The sequence below is a fragment of the Ostrinia furnacalis genome, unplaced genomic scaffold (assembly GCF_004193835.3).
Source record: "Ostrinia furnacalis isolate ACB-3 unplaced genomic scaffold, ASM419383v2 OfSCF2600, whole genome shotgun sequence".
In the NCBI taxonomy this organism is placed as follows: domain Eukaryota; kingdom Metazoa; phylum Arthropoda; class Insecta; order Lepidoptera; family Crambidae; genus Ostrinia; species Ostrinia furnacalis.
The window spans coordinates 765,091-788,930 of NW_021132839.1; the positions used below are offsets into that span (position 1 = coordinate 765,091).

The 23,840-nt window shown below is 35.4% G+C and overlaps 2 protein-coding genes across 2 annotated transcripts in view; one reads left to right on the forward strand and one right to left on the reverse strand.

The window, feature by feature from the left end:
* Positions 1–68: 68 nt before the first annotated feature.
* LOC114355972 (ataxin-10) lies at positions 69–5,560 on the reverse strand. Its single transcript, XM_028309039.1, has 8 exons — positions 5,335–5,560; positions 4,330–5,195; positions 3,680–3,814; positions 2,603–3,452; positions 2,202–2,346; positions 1,776–1,839; positions 478–539; positions 69–310 (listed from the first exon to the last, which is right to left on the reverse strand). Exons 1-8 carry the CDS (start codon positions 5,490–5,492, stop codon positions 185–187), a joined length of 2,406 nt encoding a protein of 801 aa, XP_028164840.1. The 5' UTR covers positions 5,493–5,560; the 3' UTR covers positions 69–184.
* A 5,274-nt stretch (positions 5,561–10,834) lies between these two features.
* POSH (SH3 domain containing ring finger posh) overlaps positions 10,835–23,840 on the forward strand; it is a 50,599-nt gene continuing 37,593 nt past the window's right edge. The window contains exons 1-2 of the mRNA XM_028309054.1: positions 10,835–11,105; positions 14,287–14,411. Coding sequence (XP_028164855.1) covers positions 14,298–14,411 — 114 coding nt within the window. The 5' untranslated portion in view covers positions 10,835–11,105; positions 14,287–14,297. The remainder of the gene's footprint in view (positions 11,106–14,286; positions 14,412–23,840) is intronic.

Sequence of the window (23,840 nt, forward strand, 5' to 3'; positions counted from 1 at the left end):
TTATCAAAATCAATCGCGAACTTAAAAATTTTTGACTAGTCTCTTGAGGATTTTAGAATAATTACGCCTTGTGTAATTTATGGATATTTGTGTATTGGCATTTTCTAATAATAAATTACATGATTTCCTGCTATAAGCAGATTTATATAATATTAACAACGTAGGTATAATATTTATGACTGACTTAGCTCCTTGGCAGCGGGACGACCTTTATTGAATTGCCCTGGGAATCGGTGTGAAGGGTGAGGCCCATCTCTTGCAGAACTTCGTTGTCCACTGGACCTTGCAACGTCATTTTAGAAATGACTTCCTGAAAAACCAGAACATACACTTTTTAATATAAGTTACACGCAAACTGAACACATAAACCGTACGTTAAAGTACTTTATTAGAGATATAAGAAAGCGGCAAATCCTAATTTCGATAGGGTAATTTAGCTCATTAGGTTATTGTATTAAATTAAGAATTATGGCTTACCTGATTTTCTGGACAGTTTTCGCATAAGTTCCGGACAGCGAATATGACCCATTGCATGATTACTGTTAATATTTAAAATGTAAGGAAACAATTTAGTCATAATAATTTAAGAGTAGCAGTATTTTCGACAATGTGTAGTACATAAATGAGCTTAAAAAGTATAGGTGGTCATGTAAGTGAAAGAGAAATCGACAGTGAACTCTTACGAAATGTTAAACATTATCATGCATCACACTATCGTCGAGCAAATTACTTGTAATGTTTATAACTTGATGGCATCAAGTTACGATATGTAAACTTTCACTCCCATTTATTTACTTCAAATTAAAAATTAATTTAAAAGGATACGTGGATTTCGCGCGTCAATGTTGCAGCAGTCCAGCAGAACTGGAATCACTTCTAACTCTCGCATCTGAAAAACACATTACATACATCATTATTAGCCGAAAATAAAAATAATTAAATATTGCGCAGAAAAGTATAATGGATTCATAGTCTAATGGGCTAATGGGCATATTTATTCATACATATGAAATTATGGTAATAAGTCATTAGATTGTTCATGAAAAGTGTCTCAAAGAACGGAACCAATCCATGAAAATTAAGGCACAACAAAATTTTCATACGTTTTCGGCTTTATTCATGATGCGATTAATGAATGAACTAGAGATGAGACGTATTTACTAGAACAGATCCACACACTAGGTATTTTACAGTACTAGGCGGCACCTATTCCAATTTTTTAAATACTTGATCCACCTAGTATTTTATAAATTACACGATTTCCGACCCTACCGTCAAAGTAATAGAGGTTATTATTGCGTAATCCGTAGTCGTGTATTACGCGCACCTAGTATTTCTCGCTAAGCTTATGTGCGAACGTAGAGATTCACTCCGTCTCTGTCTGACCAAACAAATTTGAGCGCGACGAAGCAAACGCACACAAACGTATTCATGTAAATAAGAAAAAATATGTAAATATTTNTATCAATGATTATGTTTTTAAATATGTAGGTTTTAAATTTTTTATGAAGAATGATCATTATGATATCAAATTGTATGATAAATATTTTCGGACCTCCAATGATAGGAATTGAAAAGTTATGTAAGAAAATGCGCTACCGTGAAAGAGAAATCGACAAATGAACTCTTACGAAATGTTAAACATTATCATGCATCACACATATCGTCGAGCAAATTACTTGTAATGTTTATAACTTGATGGCATCAAGTTACGATAATGTAAACTTTCACTCCCATTTATTTACTTCAAATTAAAAATTAATTTAAAAGGATACGTGGATTTCGCGCGTCAATGTTGCAGCAGTCCAGCAGAACTGGAATCACTTCTAACTCTCGCATCTGAAAAACACATTACATACATCATTATTAGCCGAAAATAAAAATAATTCAATATTGCGCAGAAAAGTATAATGGATTCATAGTCTAATGGGCATATTTATTCATACATATGAAATTATGGTAATAAGTCATTAGATTGTTCATGAAAAGTGTCTCAAAGAACGGAACCAATCCATGAAAATTAAGGCACAACAAAATTTTCATACGTTTTCGGCTTTATTCATGATGCGATTAATGAATGAATGAACATATGAATAAGGTTGAAATTATAGTGGCAATGTATTATATTGCTGTTGGCTATGTGAAGGGTTTAAAATTCACAGGCATTTAGGCGGTCAGCGTCACGCAATAACTGTGCCCACCTGTTTCTTATTCTCCTGGTTCTTCCAGCAGAGGTTGGCGAGAGTACGCACAAGCGCCGCCTTGAAGCCGAAGGCCACGTGCCGCTCCACCGTCTCCACCTGCGTCACCGTCTTCTTGGGGGAACTCATGTCCACAGCGCCCAGCCTGAGGAAATAGTTATTTATTTTCTATAAATAGTCTATTAAAAAGATCTTTTACATACGACGATAAATTCTGAATGTGTGGGCTTGCGTAATAGCTTACATACATCAATATAGCATATTTATAGTAATGTGGCATCAAAATGCGTTTTACGTGGTCACAAACTCATCCTCATAAACTTGCGTTTTATATCAAAACCAGAATAAGAGAAAATCGTATAGTTCTTTTAAATGGATATAAAATTATGAGAAACACCTACCTAGTCTTAATTCCTTCAGGCGAATCAATTTTGACTGAGGGCACCTTGTTCACGAGATTCTCATCGGAAATCTTCACCTCTTTCGCAGGTTCATTCTTCTTGTCCGCGTCTTTGTCCCCGCGCGTCTTCTCAGAAGATATCCCCAAGATCTTTTGCAGTTGCTCACTCAAGTCAAAGTCTGTAGACAGGTTTTGACTCTTCTTCACTTCTTTTGGCGTATCTGGAGATTGCTTTTGTGACTCTGTCTCAGGTAATGTGTCTGCTAGAGGTGGCGATATTTCGCTGGGCGACGCTTTTACTTCGCACTTGAGCTCGTCTTTTATCAAATGGATTTCGGTAGGAGGATCGTTTGGCGAGCTTTCTTGGGAGTCGGTACCACTTGCGCCCGTTAATTCCAACCTTGGCTGTAGGGCTACAGGGATGACTTCGGCGATCGTGTTCATGCTGCCACTAGGAGACATGGAATCGATGATTAACGGAGGTTCCGTATCATCGCCTATGTCTATCTTGTGTTCTAAGCTGATTCTTCTAGTGGGCAAGTGTTGTAAACGATCATCAGCTTTCGGGACCGAGCTGCTTCTTTTGTAAGCTACTTTGGAAAGGTCGTTGTCGATTTTGACGTTAGAATCGCGTTCAGCGCTGCCATTTTTCCCATTTTTGTTGATTGTGTCAGCGAATTTGAAAGGCTGTTGCAAACTGTCTATGACGTTGATGGTTTCCATACGCTCCATGTACGGTGCGTTGTCATTGCATTCGAAGTACTGCTCACTGCTTTCTGATTCGGTACATTCGGAAGTTGTTTCGTTGCAAGACAGCATGTTGTCGGCTGAGTCATTTTTGGAGAGAGGTACTGGAACATTGAATGAAATAACTTAATGTATAAAATATAATTATTATGGATTACAATTATATCGTGCGTTGATACGTCTTTATTCGGAAGTCGAAGATTAGGTTACGATTTTTTATCGTAGAGAAGAGAGGCTTTTCTTACACTAAACTAGAAGAATTTGCTTTAGAAGAATCAGAGGGAGTGAGGCAGAATCTAGAGACACAAACAATTTATATTACATCACTTACTCTCATTGTGCATGTTAGCATTAATAAGGTTTTCGTCGTTGATCAGTTGCTTGCCGGTGGCGGCATACAGCTTGTTGATGGACGAGAAGAAGTTGCTGCTCTCCTTGCCCAGCTTGTGGATGGCTCGTAACAGGACTGAAAATAACATTGTTAGAAATAAATCAGACAAAAATGTTGACACATAATGTTAAAATATCAACTAAACTAGATAAGGGGTAGTTAAATTTAAATTTTATTACAGGAACAACAAGTGGGGTAGGTAGTTTTTGACACAGATTATGATAATCACTATAACTAAATTTTTAATTATTTTGAGTTGTGCTACTTTTATCCAGGTGTGCACTATTTGTTTAACTGGCTAAAATAAATAAATTGCAATTTAAACAGGAAAAAATAAATAAATACATAATTTAAATAATTTCTAAAATATGACCAAATTGGTTTGATTACCAAATATTGAGCAGCAAAAGAAACTGGTAAATTCCAGTGAAATCAAAGTTTTCTTACAAGACTGTCTAAGTCTGCTACTGCTGACTTGGGCTGGTTTTATTTAATTTACTTTAGATTACAACCACACTAAATGCCAGTATTTCTCTTTACACAAATTTATTTAGGTACTTCCCTATCACACATTAAAAATGCTGACTTACATGCACAGTTGATAAATAATGAAGTGTCTCCTTGCAAGCAGTCCATGTATGCATCCATGCTAGAAGCCGTAGCTATGATCTCCAGCAAAAACACAACTTCTTGTGGGTCTATAGCGGTCACATACTTATCAACAGTCTTGAGTATACAGTCCGATTTACTCTTAAACTCGTGTGCCATGAACTTCACAAAATTAACGGACACATTTATATCCTGGGACTCCGTTGACATCAAGATATTATACGCCAAATTCAATACCAGCATACGACATTCAGGTTCAAGCTTTGAAAACAGTTTTTCAATGTAAGTATTTTCAACGCCTATTAAGTATTCTATGATTAGATGGGGATATTCAGTGTTCCCATTGTTATACATGTAGGCTAGAGAATTAAGCAATGTAACATCATCAGGCAACACATTCGGTTGTCCTAAAAGAATATTGTAAACTATCATGGCAGCGGCAGAAGCGATCTTATCGTTTTGACCGACCAAACAGTTGAGTATGATTGCGTCAAATTTGTTCCAGATCATAATTTGATTGAAGGGATTGTTGACGACTAAGTTTCCTAGTGTTTGGATGAGCACTGTCATGCATGTTTCATACTTTTTCTGTAGTTCTTCGTTCAAGAATTCAACATTGGGATGTTGGTACTCCGTTGCGAGGATGAGCATGGAATCTAAGATGGAGAGTTCTTTGGAGATGTAAGTTTGCATCTTGGTGCCGGCCGCGGCGCAGGAGCGGACTAGCCTGAGGCACTGCTCCGCTACAGCGAGGGTGCTTCGGTTGTATGACGCTTGCTCCACATCCAGCCGCATTATATGCAGCACTTCAGCTATAAGCCGCAATGTGTATTCAGAAGCTTTCTTCCTGCAAAGTAATAACAGTACGTAAATAAATAATTGAACTCTATTTCTTATATAATATTTGCTGTATCATCAACAATATATTAACCGGTGTTTTTAAATAATATTTTATGTAATAACAAGGTTAATAAAAAAAGACTTACGGCCGCAATCGACCAGTTTCTGCGTCTCTAGAAAGTTGCGCTTCAGCTCGCAACATTTCTTCTACGGCGTCCCATTCTCCTGTCTCAAGTTGAAAATTAATAAGTTTGGCATCTAATAATATTTCCTCGGCAAACCATACACTTTTATCTCGCGACATTGTCGAGAAATTAAATAAAAACAAAATCTACATTTGCAGCAACACGAGAAAATATTTTTTGACATTGACAGCTGACTGACTGCGAGTCGAGCTTTAGACATACTCTCTAATCTGTGGAGTCGAGTTGACAATTTACTTTTTAAGGCTATCGATCAAGGTAACGATGATTAAAACATTTTTTTTGGAGTGATGTATGCCAAATTAAATATTTTTGTGATGTTTATGTCAGCATTCTTTAGCGTATTCTCGATCATTATAAATAAAAAAGTAAAAAACCAAACACAAAAAAAAAGTTTTCCATAGACAAAAAATATGTAGCCAGCAATAAAATATTCTACTAAATTAGCAGTTCAGTTGGTCGAAGTAAGATAAAGAAATTAAGAAGTCTTATTAAAATCGGAAATCTTACGTCTTACTTAGGTACTGATATTGTTTAATGGATTATCGTTTTGAATTTGGACTGTCGCTGCTAGAGAGATTTGCCCCTAAGGATCACCAAACGTATCAGTCGTCTGATACGTTTTGTCGAAAACTTGACGTAATTTGACTTTTCGATTGCAAAAAAAATATTCTCTCCACTCCGGTCAAAGCACAAAACTATCAGCAGACCAATAGGGCAAAAAAGTAAAAAAGAACCTAATTAGAAATTGCTAACATTTTTAAAAGTGATGATTTTTATTTATTTACAGTTATTTACAATTAATTTACAATGAACTAAAACATTATAGACAATTTGATGTAGGTAGGAAAAAATATATTTTTGAATGGTGTTATGATGGATGGGATATTATTTAGAAATTGGTAGTTATTTTTCATAGACTGTTCACCCTAAATTGATAGTCGCTTGCCTCCCGCCCCCGCTTCACCGTCGGTCTTCCGAGAATGGCATTTGTGTGTGAAATTGCATTAGTTTTTGTGTGAACAAGTGCATATTTTTGATTAAAAAAGTGCAGTGTGTTGTCCTTGCATTCGATTTCCGTTGTATTCCGTTAGTGCAACATTATGTGGGATTTTGTTGGTACAGTGTGTGTAAAATTTAGTAAATGACCCGTCGGGGTGGTATCCCGTGGATTGTTTCATTGTGCTGAGCAGTAAATGTAATGGGCAGGCTTCCCGCTAACATTACTGGAATTTAAAACATTCGGTGAGTCATCAACAATTTAAGTTCTAACGTTTGGTCTGACTGTTACCAATACGTGTTTTGGTAACGTCCTTTCGAAAACGTATCGTTCTGGAATTCGGTCTATTTCACAAGTATCATGTTTCCTACTCTATTTTTATGAATTCAAATTGTTTTCTAAAGCAACTCGCTTCCTCGTGTTTTAGATTGTTTGTATCAAAACAATATTATTTCCAGAGATAGTTGGAATTTTCGTTAGCTACAGAACCTAACCCTGCTGACAAAACGGTCAGTTTGTTCCAACTAAACCTTCTGGACTAGTCTTTTATTTATCATAGCCATAATATTTGCATGAATTATCTACTGAATCATACATACACTGCCAAATTACGTTATTATACCTGCTTCCTGATAAGATACTGTACATAAGTTGGTGAGCCTATAATCATAAATAGCTCATTGTTTGTAACACAACAATAATCACACCTCTATTACTCTGAAATAGGTACCTATATTGTAAAATAAAGATCTTTATTATTTTGTACTTACTTCATCACTGAAACCAATTTGACTCCAACATTTTAATTAAATTTACCCTAATCTAATCCTTTATTATAGGTAGATATTGAATGAATAACTTTGGGAACACTTGGGTAATCTGTCCATATCCAAGTCACCCAAAGATAGCCTTACTGTAAAATTAATGTTAGGTACTTTTAGTAGTACTTTCTAAGTTTAAACCAAGTTTCAGCTTTGATTCCTATGAGTGTGAGACAGCTACACACACATTTCCTATTTCCTGACTACACTTTTTAGAATAAAAATGTAAATAAATGAAATAAGCAAAGTTTGAAGCTAGATAACTCTTTTTTTTTATAAAAATTGATGTGAACAAAGATTGAATAGATTACTGCATTTATTTTATTTTGATGTCATTGTTTCAATTGAACAGCTGATTACCTTATATCACTAATACTGATACAGATACAGCTATTTTTGCACTGTACATACCTATCTTAAGTGAATATGTGTTTGGTATTTGTAATCGAATTTTATGTGAAAAATTAAGGTTACTTTCAATCTACTTGCACTTTTGCTTAGGTCAGTACATTAAAACATATAACATATATAAATTGGCTTCAGTAGTCTTTCACTTGTATGACACACTTATATGAGACATTTAAAACTGGTTTCAAAAGTTTTCAGAGAGAGAGGCTGATCCTGTCAAATATTTTTAATCCTGATACCAGCAAATAGTAGAATTTAACATTTTATTTTGTATTTCATTGAATAAAATGTCTTTTAAATGTTTGTAAAGTTTATCCTGTACACTTTTATCAAGCCAAACAACATTATGATTTTAAAATAAAGTTAGATTTTTGTAACTTGATTTTCACATAACTACAATAGTTCAAAAGTGGTTCCTCAAACTTACTTCTATACAAGAAAATAATAATTTAAGAGTACTGATTAATGATGCCACATGTTCACTTATTAGGTCTAATTCATTTACATATTATTATAATTTGTTATGANCGCAACATCCCTAGTCTGGATGTTTGTTACTCTCACGCAAAAACTACTAAAGGGATTTAGATGAAACTTTACAGTATTATTGTTTATAACCCAGAATAACATACAGGCTATAATTTATGCCGATCTGTGACACTAAATTTCACGCGGGTGAAGCCGCGGGCAAAAGATAGTATACTTGCGTGAACAGTGAGTCGACAGTACATAAATCTAAACACAGTAAATCAAAACTAATTATTAATTTTAAAAGTAGGTACCTAATTGGGGTTAGTCCCAACGGCCCCGGTGGATCTGCCCCGTCAACGGGGCGGATGGGAAAAAGTGTTTCAACGACCCCGGTAGTCATAGTCTTAGCGTTCAACGGGGTGGATGGAACACATCAAGTGTCAACCACCCCGGTATATCGTTTAACGGGGCGGATGGATCAAATCAAGTTTCAACCACCCCGGTATATCACTAAGCGTGAAAGATGACACAGATCTAAAAGGTTCCACCTCGGTATTGCATACCGAAAATAAAACCTGTTAATAAAATAAAAAAATATGTAAATAATAATCAGTTTTATTTATCAGTCACTGTTTAAAAAATCTACAGCATAAAAGTAAGTTTAAATGTCACACAATATAATGATCATAAACATATAGATTACGTTTAGAATCACAGATGCGCAATTGCATTAATCAGTCAATATTATAAAAATCTAATAGTCTAATGTGATAAAAAGTCACTCTAAAATTGTTACAAAATATTATTATTTTACAATCACAGATACGTAGTTACATTAATCAGTTGTTGATTAACAATAAAAGTAAGTTTAACTTTCACAAAATATTATGGTCATAAACTTAAAGATTACTTTTAGAATCACAGATGCGTAATTGCATTAATCAGTCAATATTAATAGCACTCTAATAGTCCAATGTGATAAAAAGTAACTCTAAAACTCCTCACTAACAAATAATAACAAAAAGTCTAAAATTGTTACAAAATATAATTAATATTTAAGAATCACAGATACGTAGTTACACAAATCAGGTGTTGATTAACAATAATATAGTACTTAAACTACTACTTAAATAAATTATTAATAACGAAAAAAAGTATTCTAAAATTGACATAAAATATTACGGTGACTAATTATGATTATTAGTTTTAGAATCACAGACGCGCAATAACATTAATCAGTCAATAAACACTTTAATGTAATTAAAAGTAACTCTTAAACCACAGAATAATAATAAGTACTACGTACAGAAGTTTTACTTCGCGAAGGTATTTAAAAAAATGTATGCTCAATGTCATTAACAATATGGTGTAATTTAGCTTGTCTCAAGAGTCAAGCAAGTTTGTCAGAAGTTTTGTTGACAAACGTCAGTGATCGGTACTGCGCCGAAGCTATAGGGCTGACTTCGGTAAAATGATGTGACGTGAGGTGCCAATCTGCAGAAAATGGCGGCGGAGGAAATACATGATTTAGCATGAATTATCATGAATAATATTAACTACTTATTTACCTCTCAGTGTCTTCAGGCAACTTAAAAAANGTAATTTATCAGCACAAGTAACAAATAATTAATTAGAATAAAGTAGCAGTAGAAGAAGTATAAAGTAGCATTGTTTTTAATACATATCCTGCGATGTACTCTTAAGAGTTAAAACCATGGTCCCTGTATAAGTGGTGCACTCATACCGATCCCAAGGAACCGTACTTACTCATAACAATAAGACACACACTGGTCCATGTATTCATGCACTTGACAAATTTATGTCTTGAAACTCTGGTAGGGTAAAAAAAATAACGAGATTTGACGATTTGTAAGAATTAATTTATTTTAAAAAGGTAAATAAAGATGTTTTTGGTTTTTTATTTAACACATTATCAGTTTTATCGGAATTAATTAATTTTCGAATCGATTCATACGATATCTTTCGATGACTTTGCGAATGCAGTACGATGATACGATTACTTTTACGTTGCGGCAATCACTAAAATTCGCTAAAATGACACTAATGACGTTTAAAAAGTGGCACGCTCGGCTTCATACAATTTTTGACACATGCTGCATCTATCCATATCTGTGCCCGATCATTTAAAATAAAAAAGTAAAAAAGCATAGACAAGAAATTAAGTTTTCCATAGACAAAAAATATGTAGCCAGCAATAAAATATTCTACTAAATTAGTAGTTCAGTCGGTCGAAGTAAGGTAAAGAAATTAAGAATTATACTGAAGTGTTATTAAAATCGGAAAACTTACGGATCGCTTAAATTTATTTTTTGGACTGTCACTGCTAGGGCGATTAATTAAAGTTTAAACGATGCTTTACCTCTAAGGATCACCAAATGTACAGTCGTCTCAAGTCGTCTGATACGTTTTGTCGTAATCTTGACGTAATTTGAATTTCCGCTTGCAATCAAAATATTCTCTCTAGTCAAAGCACAAAACTGTCAGCAGTCCAATAGGACAAAAAAGTTCTAATTAGCTTTTTATTTTAGTTAAGTTTTGTTTAGTCTTAAAAATTGCTAATATTTATAAAAAAAACATTTTGATGTAGGTAGGAATTTTTTTTTTAAATGGGGCTATTGGATGGCATATTATTTAGAAATTGGTAGTTTTTTTTCATGGACTGTTCACCCTAAATTATGATAGTCGCTTGCCTCCCGCCCCCGCTTCACCGTCGGTCTTCCGAGAATGGCATTTGTGTGTGAAATTGCATTAGTTTTTGTGTGAACAGTGAACAAGTGCATATTTTTGATTAAAAAAGTGCAGTGTGTTGTCCTTGCATTCGTTTTCCGTTGTATTCCGTTAGTGCCACATTATGTGGGATTTTGTTGGTACAGTGTGTGTAAAATTTAGTAAATGACCCGTCGGGGTGGTATCCCGTGGATTGTTTCATTGTGCTGAGCAGTAAATGTAATGGGCAGGCTTCCCGCTAACATTACTGGAATTTAAAACATTCGGTGAGTCATCAACAATTTAAGTTCTAACGTTTGGTCTGACTGTTACGAATACGTGTTTTGGTAACGTCCTTTCGAAAACGTATCGTTCTGGAATTCGGTCTATTCCACAAGTATCATGTTTCTTACTCTATTTTTATGAATTCAAATTGTTTTCTGAAGCAACTCGCTTCCTCGTGCTCTAGATTGTTTGTATCAAAACAATATTATTTCCAGAGATAGTTGGAATTTTCGTCAGCTACAGAACCTAACCCTGCTGACAAAACGGTCAGTTTATTCCAACTAAACCTTCTGGACTAGTCTTTTATTTATATTTGCATGCATTATCTACTGAATCATACATACACTGCCAAAATACGTTATTATACCTGCTTCCTGATAAGATACTGTACATAAGTTGGTGAGCTTATAATCATAAATAGATCATTGTTTGTAACACAACAATAATCACACCTCTATTACTCTGAAATTGGAACCTAATTGTAAAATAAAGATCTTAATTATTTTGTACCTTAACACTTTGAAACCAATTTGACTCCAACATTTTAATTAAATTTACCCTAATCTAATCCTTTATTATAGGCAGATATTTAATGATAAACACACTTGGGTAAACTGTCCGTATCAAAGTCACCTGAAGATGTCCAATACAACCTTTCTGTAAAATTAAAGTTGCACACAATACTTTCTAAGTTGAAACCAAGTTTCAAGATTGTGACCAGCCTGGCTGCCTGACCATACTTCTGTAGAACAAAAATGGCTCAAATGAGCAAAGTTTGAAGCTTTTACCCTTCTTTTATAAAAGGGAGGTGAACAAAGATTGATAGATTACTGCATTTATTTTATTTTGATGTCATTGTTTCAATTGAACAGCTGAATACCTTATATCACTAATACTGATACAGATACAGCTATTTTTGCACTGTAAGTACCTATCTAGTTTGGTAGTGTATATGAGTTTGGTATTTGTAATCGAATTTTATGTGAAACATTAAGGTTACTTTCAATATACTTGCACTTTTGCTTAGGTCAGTAACTTAAAACATATAACATATAGTGCTATAAATTGGCTTCAGTAGTCTTTCACTTGTATGACACACTTATATGAGACATTTAAAACTGGTTTCAAAAGTTTTCAGAGAGAGAGGCGGATCCTGTCAAATATTTTTAATCCTGATACAAGCAAATAGTAGAATTTAACAGTTTATTTTGTATTTCATTAAATAAAATGTCTTTTAAATGTTTGTAAAGTTTATCCTGTACACTTTTATCAAGCTAAACAACATTATGATTTTAAAATAAAGTTAAATATTTAGAACTTGATTTTCACATAACTACAATAGTTCAAAAGTGGTTCCTCAAACTTACTTCTATACAAGAAAATAATAATTTAAGAGTACTGATTAATGACGCCACATGTTCACTTATTAGGTCCTATTAATTTACATAATTATTATAATAAATGTTATGATTGTTTAGCCTCAAAAGACTATCAGTTAGTACTTATTTGGAGAGTAAGATAAGGAATCTACTTGAAGAATCTATTAATATAGAAAAATAAAATATATTAATTAATTTTATTCTTCAGAAAGCAGGTCATTAGATCATGAAACTAACTTGTATCTTTCAATTAGACTAATTAAACACTTAAAATTAGACATCCCAGTATCATTTTGACCCTTTTCTGGCTCATAAAGCATGCCAAGAGCATTTGATACAAGTTTATGCCACACAATGATTTGATCTGAATTAAAAGTGAGTTCTTTAGCAACCAGAAGCGATGTTTTGAAAATTTCCCAACACAATGCAACTGCTCTGCAAATTGTAAACTGTCGCTTAAGCGGAAATGTTGTGCTTTTTTATTGTTTCAGAAGTCAAACAGGTACTGGGTTCATCTGGTTACAGTTCTGCTCTGTATACAGAGGGAAAGGGATATTCCCTTGCCAATAAATATTAACAAGGATGTGTGCATAATAATTAATATACAATCATTGTAGATGAGATAGTAAAGAGACTACCAAACATATTAGAAAGAAGCTCTAGTCCAGTACTTAACAAATTACTATGAAATTAAATACAGATAACTTAAAATCTATATGTATATAGATTATATTTAATATAGATTTTATAAGAATATAGATTATATGTATATAGATTTTAAGTTAATATAATAATATGGTAATTTACATACCTGTTTTTTTCACGAAGAGATACGCGCCCGCGTCCGTTCTCACTTTCCACGTGAATGGAGGCCCCATTGGTTTCGTACCAAACTATCGCGAAATGCCCTCTTTCTGTCCCACAACTTTTTAATCCCCAAAATAAATACAAATACTTCCGCGTTTCGTAATTAAACGATCCGAACAGCTGATCGCAGGCTGACGCCATCAACATCGCGGTACTTTGTAGTTACCATTTTTTGTATTTTAATTAAACTTTCCTGCTTTTACGGACTAAGTGTTAGGTACTAGTTTTTTGTTTTCTATCTTTTATACCTAAGTGAAATAATAAATTATGACGAGCTGTCGGCAGCTTCGCTATAAATGTTTAGTGCTGTTTAGTGTCTCGTAACTTACGAGTCGTAAGTCATTTAAAACTTATTTGCCCATTGAACAGGTTACAAAAGGCGAACTTAACGTCACGTGGCATTCATTTTCTCCTCCAGTTAACCTTTGGGTTTTCGTTGTCCAGTTAGAGTACCCGTCTGAATAGCACCTGCACGTATAGCACCTTGCTTAGTCCACCACTTAGCAACCACCACTAGACTGCTGTGTTGTGGGTGCTGTTTGTGGACTAGGCTAGGTGCTATTCGTGAACTAGGCTAGGTGCTATTCAAACGAGTGCTCTAACTGGACTACGTCTTTGGGTTCACAGAGTAGGCAGTGCATATAACTTGTTCTAGTGCAGCGGTTCTCAAACTTATTTTGTCTACTGCCTACTTTGAGAATAAATTCTTTTTAGCGCCCCCATTTGTAGTCGAGAGTCGAGTGTTCAGTCGATGTCTAAGAGACCTCCTAGTAAATGACGCCTCCCAAGCCTCTACACAACGTCCCGATTTTTTTTCTGGGTCTCTTACCGCCCCCCTTTAAGCCTGCAGCGCTAACAAGGGGCCGTTATCGCCCACTTTGGGAAAGACTGTTCTAGTGTAAAGAAAATGTAATAATACTGTTGTGTTTGTTTCCAGGCCCATCAGGGATGGACGAAGGTTTGCTGAATGACCTCCTCGAGTGTTCGGTGTGCCTGGAGCGGTTGGACACGTCGTCCCGGGTCTTGCCGTGTCAGCACACGTTCTGTTTGAAATGTTTGAAGGTAATTTCAACGGCATTTATAGTAATACTGGCCGCCCGCGACTTCGTACGCGTGGATCTCGTTTTACCCTTAGGGGTTGAATTTTGCAAAATCCGTTCTTAGTGAACACCTACGTTCTAAAACGATGCAAAATTTGAGACTCCTAGCACTTGTAGTTTCTGAGATTTCGTGATTAGTGAGTGAGTCAGTCAGTGACCTTTCGCTTTTATAGATATTAGATAGGGCACAAAAACCTCTGGACTTCCATACGATACGACGCGACGCGAGTGTAGTTAGTTAAGGGACACGATGTTAGAGTCCAATATACCTATTAGATAGTGTTTAAACCCAGGTATCCACCAAGGTGTGGCGGAGGGGAGAAATGTTTTGAATAACCAATCGGACATTCATTCTGAATAAAATCCTCCGCCTTGGTGGAAAGTGGAAACCGGGTCTAACTGTTCTCTTAGGATTTAGCTAGTTCCAGTGAGTCCCAGTTTACTTGATATTGAAGTCATCGTTTGAACCAGCAAATGCTTTTAGCATCATAGGAAGTGGTGGAAAAGTTTATAGGTAGTTCGCGTCGTGGTTTTGAATTCCGGTTCACAGTTCAAGCAGATAGTCGTATTTAGATTTATGCATGTTTTATAGATCGGCATAGGTATAAACATAAAGATGACTAACTTACCTAGAGATGAACATGCTATTAACAGAAAAAACTTATTAGTATTAAAATCAATGGCGTATAAAAACTTATGGATTTCCAAGAGGCCTTAGGAACGTTGGGCTAAAATGTGAATTAAAATCAACTTTTCATATTTTCCTATTTATTTTCCGATAGAAAATTTTAGTGTAAATTTGAAATATATGTTACGGTCAAAGTGATAAATGTGAAAATTATGAATAATCGCCGGTTATTATGAATAATTACCGCATGATGTGGTAAATGTGATTAATATGAGATCATTTATGTGTGTATAAAACTAAATAGGCGGCTTAGGGGTGGCCCAAGGGCCACCCCCGCCGCACCTTAACCTATTTTTCACTTTAAATCAAAATATTATGTTATAGGCATCATGGAAAAGTAATATTATGCAAAAAACATTCCAAACTCATTATGCCAAATTATATTAATATATGATATCAAAACGTTCAAAAGTTTTGTTGTACACGAGCACGTACACAAGATGTTGTTCTTTTTTATTAAATTTGTTAGTACTAAGGTTGAATTATTAAATAATCACTGTTAAATGTGATTAATTTATCACTTTTACCGCGACTGTCGGTAATTATTCATAATAACCGGTTATTATTAATAATTTTCAATTTATTACATTAACCGTAACATATACATAGAATAGACACATGGGAGGTTTACCTCGTTATTAGGAAACGAAGCAAGTAACCTTCATACAGGTAGGTATAGTCAGCGTCAAATAGTTCGTGACACCCAAATTAGCCAAAAAGTTCGCAACACGTTTTTGTTTCAATAGGAATAAAGTGTTGTCAATTTTTCGGTCACTCAGGGTGTCACTAACTATTTGACGCTGACTGTGCAAAGACTGGCCGAAATAAAATAAAAACTAAAAAACCTAGATAGATAATAGCCATAGGGGGGCTATCCAGCTACTTCAACGCGTGAATTAGGCGCCCTGTCAATGAACGGGCGCGATGCCGGAAGCGGGAATACTGTTTTCCTGTCGTCACGCACGACGCAACGTTTGTTTGTATAAAATAACAGTCGTCACTTGAAGTGTTTCCTTCAGAAATCGACCGAGGGATTCTGTTACGTCATATTTCCATAATTATGGAAAACAATAATAATTGACATTCGATACAGACTGGAGTCTGCTGAATCATAGGTAGGCCTATGATTGATTGAATTTTAATATTTATTTATTATTTGTTTTTTGAAGTATAAGTTCAAGGATAGAGTTTTTGAGTGTAGATTTGTGCTTATGGTGCGTAAAGAGAATGAAGCTCAAAACTCTATACACTTTATAAATTTCAAGATTTTGACCAATCATAGCACAGAATATCTAAGCCTAGGTGCAGACAACCGATTTTTAGTCGGCCGATAGTTGGGCTCGATTCTAATTTGTGTGAAGAATCAATCGGTGTAATGTCCGCACTTCCATACATGCCCATTGCATACTGATTAACCCCCAGACTAAACTATCGGCCGACAAAAATCGGTGGTCTAGGCTAATTGAGATTGAATAGATTTGACTGTAACTTTTTGACTGTGTTTTAACAGTGTCGTTTCATAATAATACGCCCTACCCTACCTATACGTGTTAAGCAAATGCTTATTAATTATTCATAACCATGATATCGAAGTTTTGAGTCTTATCCTAGTAATTCTAGAACGACAAAAATCACTTCCATCCATTGTTGCGCGCTTCAACATAAAACAATCGCGATCTTTGATATCATTAAAAAAAAACATGGCTTAATTATGAAAACCTTATAAAATTTAAGACTAGGTAATTTGATAAAATCATAACCATTAAGTAGCTTTTTTTCGCAAGTGTATCAGCATTCCATAGCTGCCTTGCCTTCCTCGTTGTGCTTCGGTTGGTAGCAAAAACGTTTCGTGCTTCTCCATAATTTGAGCGGCTTTCACTCTTATCAAGACCTGATATTATTAAACCGTTCCCTTCGTAAGTGAAAATCAGTGCACGGTCACAGAATAAGTAGTACTTACGGTGGTCAACGAAATACGTACGTAATGACGTCAGGAGTAAAAGAAGAAAGAAGTTTAGTGTTCAGTCAGATCTCTACCTTAACTTATTAGCCTGCGAAAAGGTCCTGCTTATAATAACATTGTACAGCTTTTCTACCTTATAGAGTGACACTGGACCTCAATTGCAAATAGCTTCGTTCGTTCGTTTCAGCCAAATGACGTCCACTGCTGGACAAAGGCCTCCTACAAGGTTTTCCACAACGCACGGTTCTGCGCAAATAGCAAATAGCTTACTTTTGGTTATTCGTTTTGTTAAACATTCAGTTCTAAGTCAACTTTTCTGTACAATCAGTGTCAAAATCACCCATTCCTCAACAATATCTATAAAATGTCTAAAAGCTACACTTTTCATGTTTCCTTTTACCATTTTTTATGAAAATCATGTAAACTGAACATAATAAATACGCGAGCCGAATTAGATTGATCGTTTATTATGTACGAAACATCTGCTGGTGTGTACATTGTACAGTGCATAAAACATCAAAGTAACAAAACGCGAACGCAACGCTCCCGTAACATTATAAAACAGTTAAACGGGCCACTCGCTGAAAATGGGGCACGCTGTATAAACACCGCGCGTACAGGCGATGCCGAAGTCGCTTGTTTTCCGCCCGCTTCTATTGTCGCTGTTGGTGCATGAATGCATTCTGAAATCTGAATGTAAGCCGTGCCTTATTGTGGAGCCATCGTTTACCCATAAATGAGTAGGCACTAGCTTTTGCCCGCGGGTTCGTCTGCGTGTATTCGACCTGTCACAGAAAGTATTCCCCCGCCTAAGAGCTACGATCTATCCTGTTTTTCCCTGGGTTTCAAATAATTTCTATACTAAATTTCATCTGATATGATAACACTTATCAATACAATAAGAAGTGCCCCCAATTTGGAGTCTTTGGAAAATTATTTCAGGATTATTCATTTATAATTCGTAAAAATGCATTATCTATTTTGGTCGTGAATTCGCGGTTTCTACGCAAGATAACGCAACCCATGCTCATCTTTTCTTTATGGATTCAAGATATACGGAACAACTTTTGTCGTTGATTGTACAAACTGAAGAAATTTCGTTACGTCTAAAAAATATGTTTATTAGAATAAGGGCGAGACGAAAATAGACAAAGCTTATGGGGAGATTTTTAATCGAGGAGAGAACGTAAGTAGGAGAACGTATCTTGTTACTCGTTCTTTTAGCTAATGGGAAAGGGGGATGGGGAAGCGCTTATCAGATGTTTTTTGACTGATAAGCATTCATTTGTTTTGTTTATTGGTTCTGAATTTGAAAAATTGGGGTTCAATAACCTAGAGATGAATAAAACCATTGACAGTTTTGAGTCACATAGTTAAGGTCTCACTCATGAGTGACTCATCTGAGGCATCCACCGAGTTGTTCACCAGATTCGCGACTTACTGCGTTGAGACTTGAGTCACTTGTTGCCAAATCAGGTGGACTAAACAATAACAAAGTTAAGAATGTCATATCTTGCACAATATTATGATTGTGTGCTGTTGTATTGATTTCAAGCGTTTTAAGAAAATACTGTTTAGTGGTACAGCTTCAGTTATTCTTGTTCACACATACATGATGAATCTCTCAAATTTTGGACTGAAAGGATCATATTGGTTTTAAATGCTCTTATTAGAAATCGAGAAAAGTTAATAATGATAATATTAACGTTGCGTTAAATGTGACTGGTACTGATTTATAGATCATTAATGCCATGTATCAACAAGCAAATCACAGGCTCACAGCTGTTCTGGCTCACCGAGACCGAATATTATTTTTAGAACTACATGATGCAGTCGTGCTCGTGACCGTTAAAAAATATGAAAATAGATGCCATTTGCCATCGAAATAGTGTGTACGTGCCATACGATTCTATCAAATGCATTATGCAGAAGTATTGCACTTGGAATTTCTAATCTTAGATATAACTTGTATTTCCCATTCAGAGACGTTTGAAATTATCATAGACTGAAAATGCCGTTATTGTCTCTACGTTTTCATGTCGTAATTATCATTGCCAATATTCATTTTTTTTTAAGATAAGATAATACTTTATTGCCTCGTCTGTGATTGTATGTGTTTATGATAAATCTGTGGTATTATTTAAATAATTATATCAACTACAGAACTTGACAGATTCTTCTTGATGGAAAAAAAGTTTAACTCAATTTAGCTTTTATAAAGGCCTTTCAATGCACAGCGACTACTTTACTAAGCATGCTGCTTAAAACGCAATCGTCAAGTTAGTTTTACAACAAAGGATTGGGACGACTCGCGACGATTTTCAGATTCGTAAGTACTGGAACGTTGTTCAGAATACGGCCCTAAAAGTAACATTAATGCGTTGTAATTCCAATTCCAAAGTGGTTACGGTTCTTGCCAGTTATTCTAAACACGGTGAGATCTGTGCGCGTGCGTCCGTTTGCATCCTGCGCTAACAGCCTCTTCCTTCATCGTAAATAAACACGGTTTATTGCCTGCCCCAATCTAAACTGTATTTGCTTTGACTCACGATTGACTCATCTGTCCGCAATTAATTATGGAGTGGACACTACTTATTGTACAGTCGCCGACGAAAGTTGATGGACGTGGATTGATTAGTATTTTGCATGACTAAAAGGACGGTTGGGACGAATGGAACGGTGAGATTATTGTAGCTAGGAGATTGTTACAAAAAAAAAAGTTTTATCTTTCAAGACATTCATGTCTTGACATAATCTGTAGACCAAGTGGTGATCATGTAAGGAATGCTGTTTTTCCCTACTTAGATTTTGAAACTGTTTTTACTTTTAAAATATTTATATTAAAATTATCTTCAGTTGACTAATCTTCAGTCGCTATCAAACTGCAAAGGCACTTTAGCTGTCAAGTTGAAGTCAGAAATCGTAAACAATCACAATCAAAACATTGCTTTTTTAACGGTCACGAATGACTGGTTTAGGTTATATTTGTTTACCCTTCCAATCAGCAAACTGATTTCCATTGATGATTCACCGCATTTCTTTGAATGTCTGCTAAACATCTTGAAATATTCGGGTACATGTGGGTTGTTTGTTTATTGAAAAATAACTCAAATTCAAATATTTGTTGCGAAAATACCTTTGTAGTCATTTTAGCCGGTCACTCATAACGTGGATGCATGTTAAAGGTAACAGACAATGGCGATGTCCCGTGTTCCCCACTCATATGGCTCATGACGGTATTGGTCAGGTTTTTAGTGGGTAGGCCCTACCGTTCTGGTAGGGAGAGCCCCACATAACCAACTAGCTGCCCTGCGGCTGGTGGGTATGCAATTTCATACATTTTCCTGACGTTAAAGAAAGCCGGTCTGTCATATCGATCATACTAAGCCAAATGCGTAAGCCGTAAGCGCACTTTCGCTCAACTCATTATGTATTAGCAGTATGTTGTGTTGTCTTTTAGGATGCTTTTCGCGTCGACCGGCATTCTGTTAGCCATACGACTGTAAACACTAAATAGGCATTAGGATATTAAATTGTGTTTACATCCAGGTATTAATTACGTTAGTAAATTGATTGGATGTGCCTATGACGTCAGGTTCTATGTTTGTTGAAGGCAGTTAAGCACCAGGGTTGGGTCGAACATTTCTCGCAAATTCGCGATACTTCGTAGGTTGTTCGTCACTCCTACTTCCATTGCGTCATATACAGCTCTATCATCTAGCTATTTACTCGTATGTAGACAGAATATTTGTGAAATTCTGTAAGCTGCTGCAAAATTTTAATTTGAGTAGGTATTAAAATTTGACATTGTGATCATAATAAATTGTAGTAATTTTTATATTCTTAATTAATTTAATCAGTCAATTATTATTGTATTACATTTGCACACCGGTACAATCCCCGGTAGAACATAATTGGAACTGACTCAGATACTGTATACTTGTATTATCATGACATTTTGTTCTGCAAATAAACTTATTTGATTTGATTTGAAATAAACGAAGTTCACACACACGGTGCACAATGTCTAATATTGGTGTAGAGACTAGTGAGAGACACGTACCTACATAGTCTAGAATCTAGACTCTAGATTCAGAAACTTTCAGACCGCAGTCTGCGCTTTACGTTTTCCTAAGCAGTTATTTTTTCTTTTACTATGATTCTTATAATTATGACCTGCAAACTGTTAATGAACAAAAACCGTCAAATGTCTATTATTGCACTGCGTCTTGTTACAGACGCTGGCGTGTGGTTAATTGAAACGTTCGTAGTAATTGTAATGAATGAGCTCACGATATCGTCACTCAATTCGTTGTATTGTATTAATTATTACCGTCTAAGCTATGACAGTGGCCCCACCTTCATTATACTACTAGCTTTTGCCCGCGGCTTCACCTGCGTGAAATTTCGTTTGTCACAGATCGTCATAAATTATAGCCTTATGTTATTCTGGGTTATAAATAATAATACTGTGAAGTTTCATCAAAATCCGTTCAGTAGTTTTTGCGTGAAAGAGTAACAAACATCCAGACATCCAGAAATCCACACAAACTTTAGATATTAGTAGAATGAAATTCGGGACATCTTCCTGTTAACTTTTCATCTCCTGAAACTCGTCGTGTAGATTGATTGATATTTAAATACAAAACAATCCTTATAATGTAAGGAAAATGACAGAGATAATCACGTTTACAAAATGAAATACAAACGAAAGATCAACTTGTTATTAAGTCCCTATTTAACGGCCAATCCAAAGATCTACAAATGAAGATCTTTACAAACGGGACAAGAATACGGAAATATAATTTGAAACAGTTGTAACTCCCCCTTCATTCGCTTTAAAGGACCGCGTTATTAATACACCGATCTTTGTCTTGGATCTCGACTCTATTGTCTTAATTTAGATAGATTTATTTATAGGAAATTCCTTTTTTTTACAAACTACTAGCTTCTGAATGCAGCTTCGCCTGCGTTTATTTTGTAGTCGCGCGCGTTCTCAGATCAAACACCTTGTATAATTATTAAGTTTGCATAATACCTGAACTTGAGAAATGATGGGAGTCTACATATATTATTTTTAGGCAGCCTACGTCCTTCTTTAAAATTAATTTCAATTGGCGATAGAGCTATTTTGATATTTGATGTAAGACATGAACGAAACGGTGAAGCTGTTTCCAAATTAGTAAACGTCGGTTTCAAGGATTCACAAAGCGACAATTAAACGTCGCTGCAAATGAATTGCATATTATATGGCACTTGCAGTGGTTATCGCGGTGCTTTGGACTGCACAAATTTAAACTCACAAAGGCCATGGAGTGCTTCAGTAGATGTTGAGACTCATTAAGAGTTAGTACGCGTGCCAAGCTGTCAACATTTAACTCACACATACGGTCCTAATTAATACTACTTGCTTGTGTGTGGATGCGCTAGAATTAATTGTAGCAGCTTCGTCTGCTCTTGATTTAATTAGCAATGAAATTAAGTCCAATGCCTTCTTATTTTTCTATAACTCGAAGCCCCTATCAAGTTCCAATTACAAAGCATCCTTGGGGGATAGTCCGGTCACTAGCTGACCAATATAATGCTGTGATTTCATGGGATATCGACCTAAGATCCATGGAATCAGCATCGGTAAAGACCAGTATTTATTAATTTAGCGTATAAGGCTCGTGTAAATCTACTCGGTATTATTGAAATAGGCAGTGCCTTCTGGCACTTGATATTATGAAACCGTTATTGATTAAAATCAGTAATTAGTTTCTAAATAATGTAGGTTGTAATTTTAAGTTCTATAAATAAAACTAATCCCTACTACATACTAAAAAAATAATACCCTTCGTAAGTTTTTAGTGGGTAGACAGACACCGCCCTTCTTGCGGAGAGAACCCATCATAAAATAGCTATTCCTCACTCGTGGTTATGCAATTTAATGCATTTTTCTGAGGTGAAAAAAAAAAAAGAATATTATGCTGCTCTAAAAGGCTTACAATTGCAACATTCATAGCTCACGAGCTCTCAATATCTAGTTCAATTGTTCACTTGTTCGGCGCCTTATTTTCCATCAAACGTTTAGCGATACGACCTCCCACAGTTATGGCGCCTACACACGAAAGGTTGGAAGGATTTACTAAGACATTGGACCCACGCTACCTGTAAATGTCTTACGTGGGAACGAACCAGCTGAAAAGCTATTTACTGAATAACAAAACTGTTTTCTGTTTTGTAAAGGGCGTTATTTGAACTCTACGGGTTTATTTTAAGAAACAAATTGAAATCAAATTATAGCTTTCAGTTTTTGATATTACATTTATGTAATTAAGAGCTCGTGATGATTAGACACAGATTGTCATGCTGTGAACATCTTCGTTTGAATGATTACCCCCCTGGTCGAGTTGAAAGACATCATCACATTGGTAGTTAATCACGTACGTTGCCACATTGGTTGCCACTATAAATAAATAAGCCAAGTTTGATCCAGTTTTATTGTCGATATGACGGCACTGAAAAGGCGGTATATAAAAAGTACTTAACATAAAGCCGATATCCAAATTTAGACAAGGATGTAAACGTTGCGTAGTTTTGAAATGCCCCATTGTTTTCGTATACATAACAAACACATGAGTAATTACTAATTTATTTAAAGATAGCAAAATGATTTGTTGTAATCCACTATATATAAAACAATCGCCAATCCTTTATCTTCAAAGTTCTAGAAAATACTGGAAAAGCGCAACTGCAGA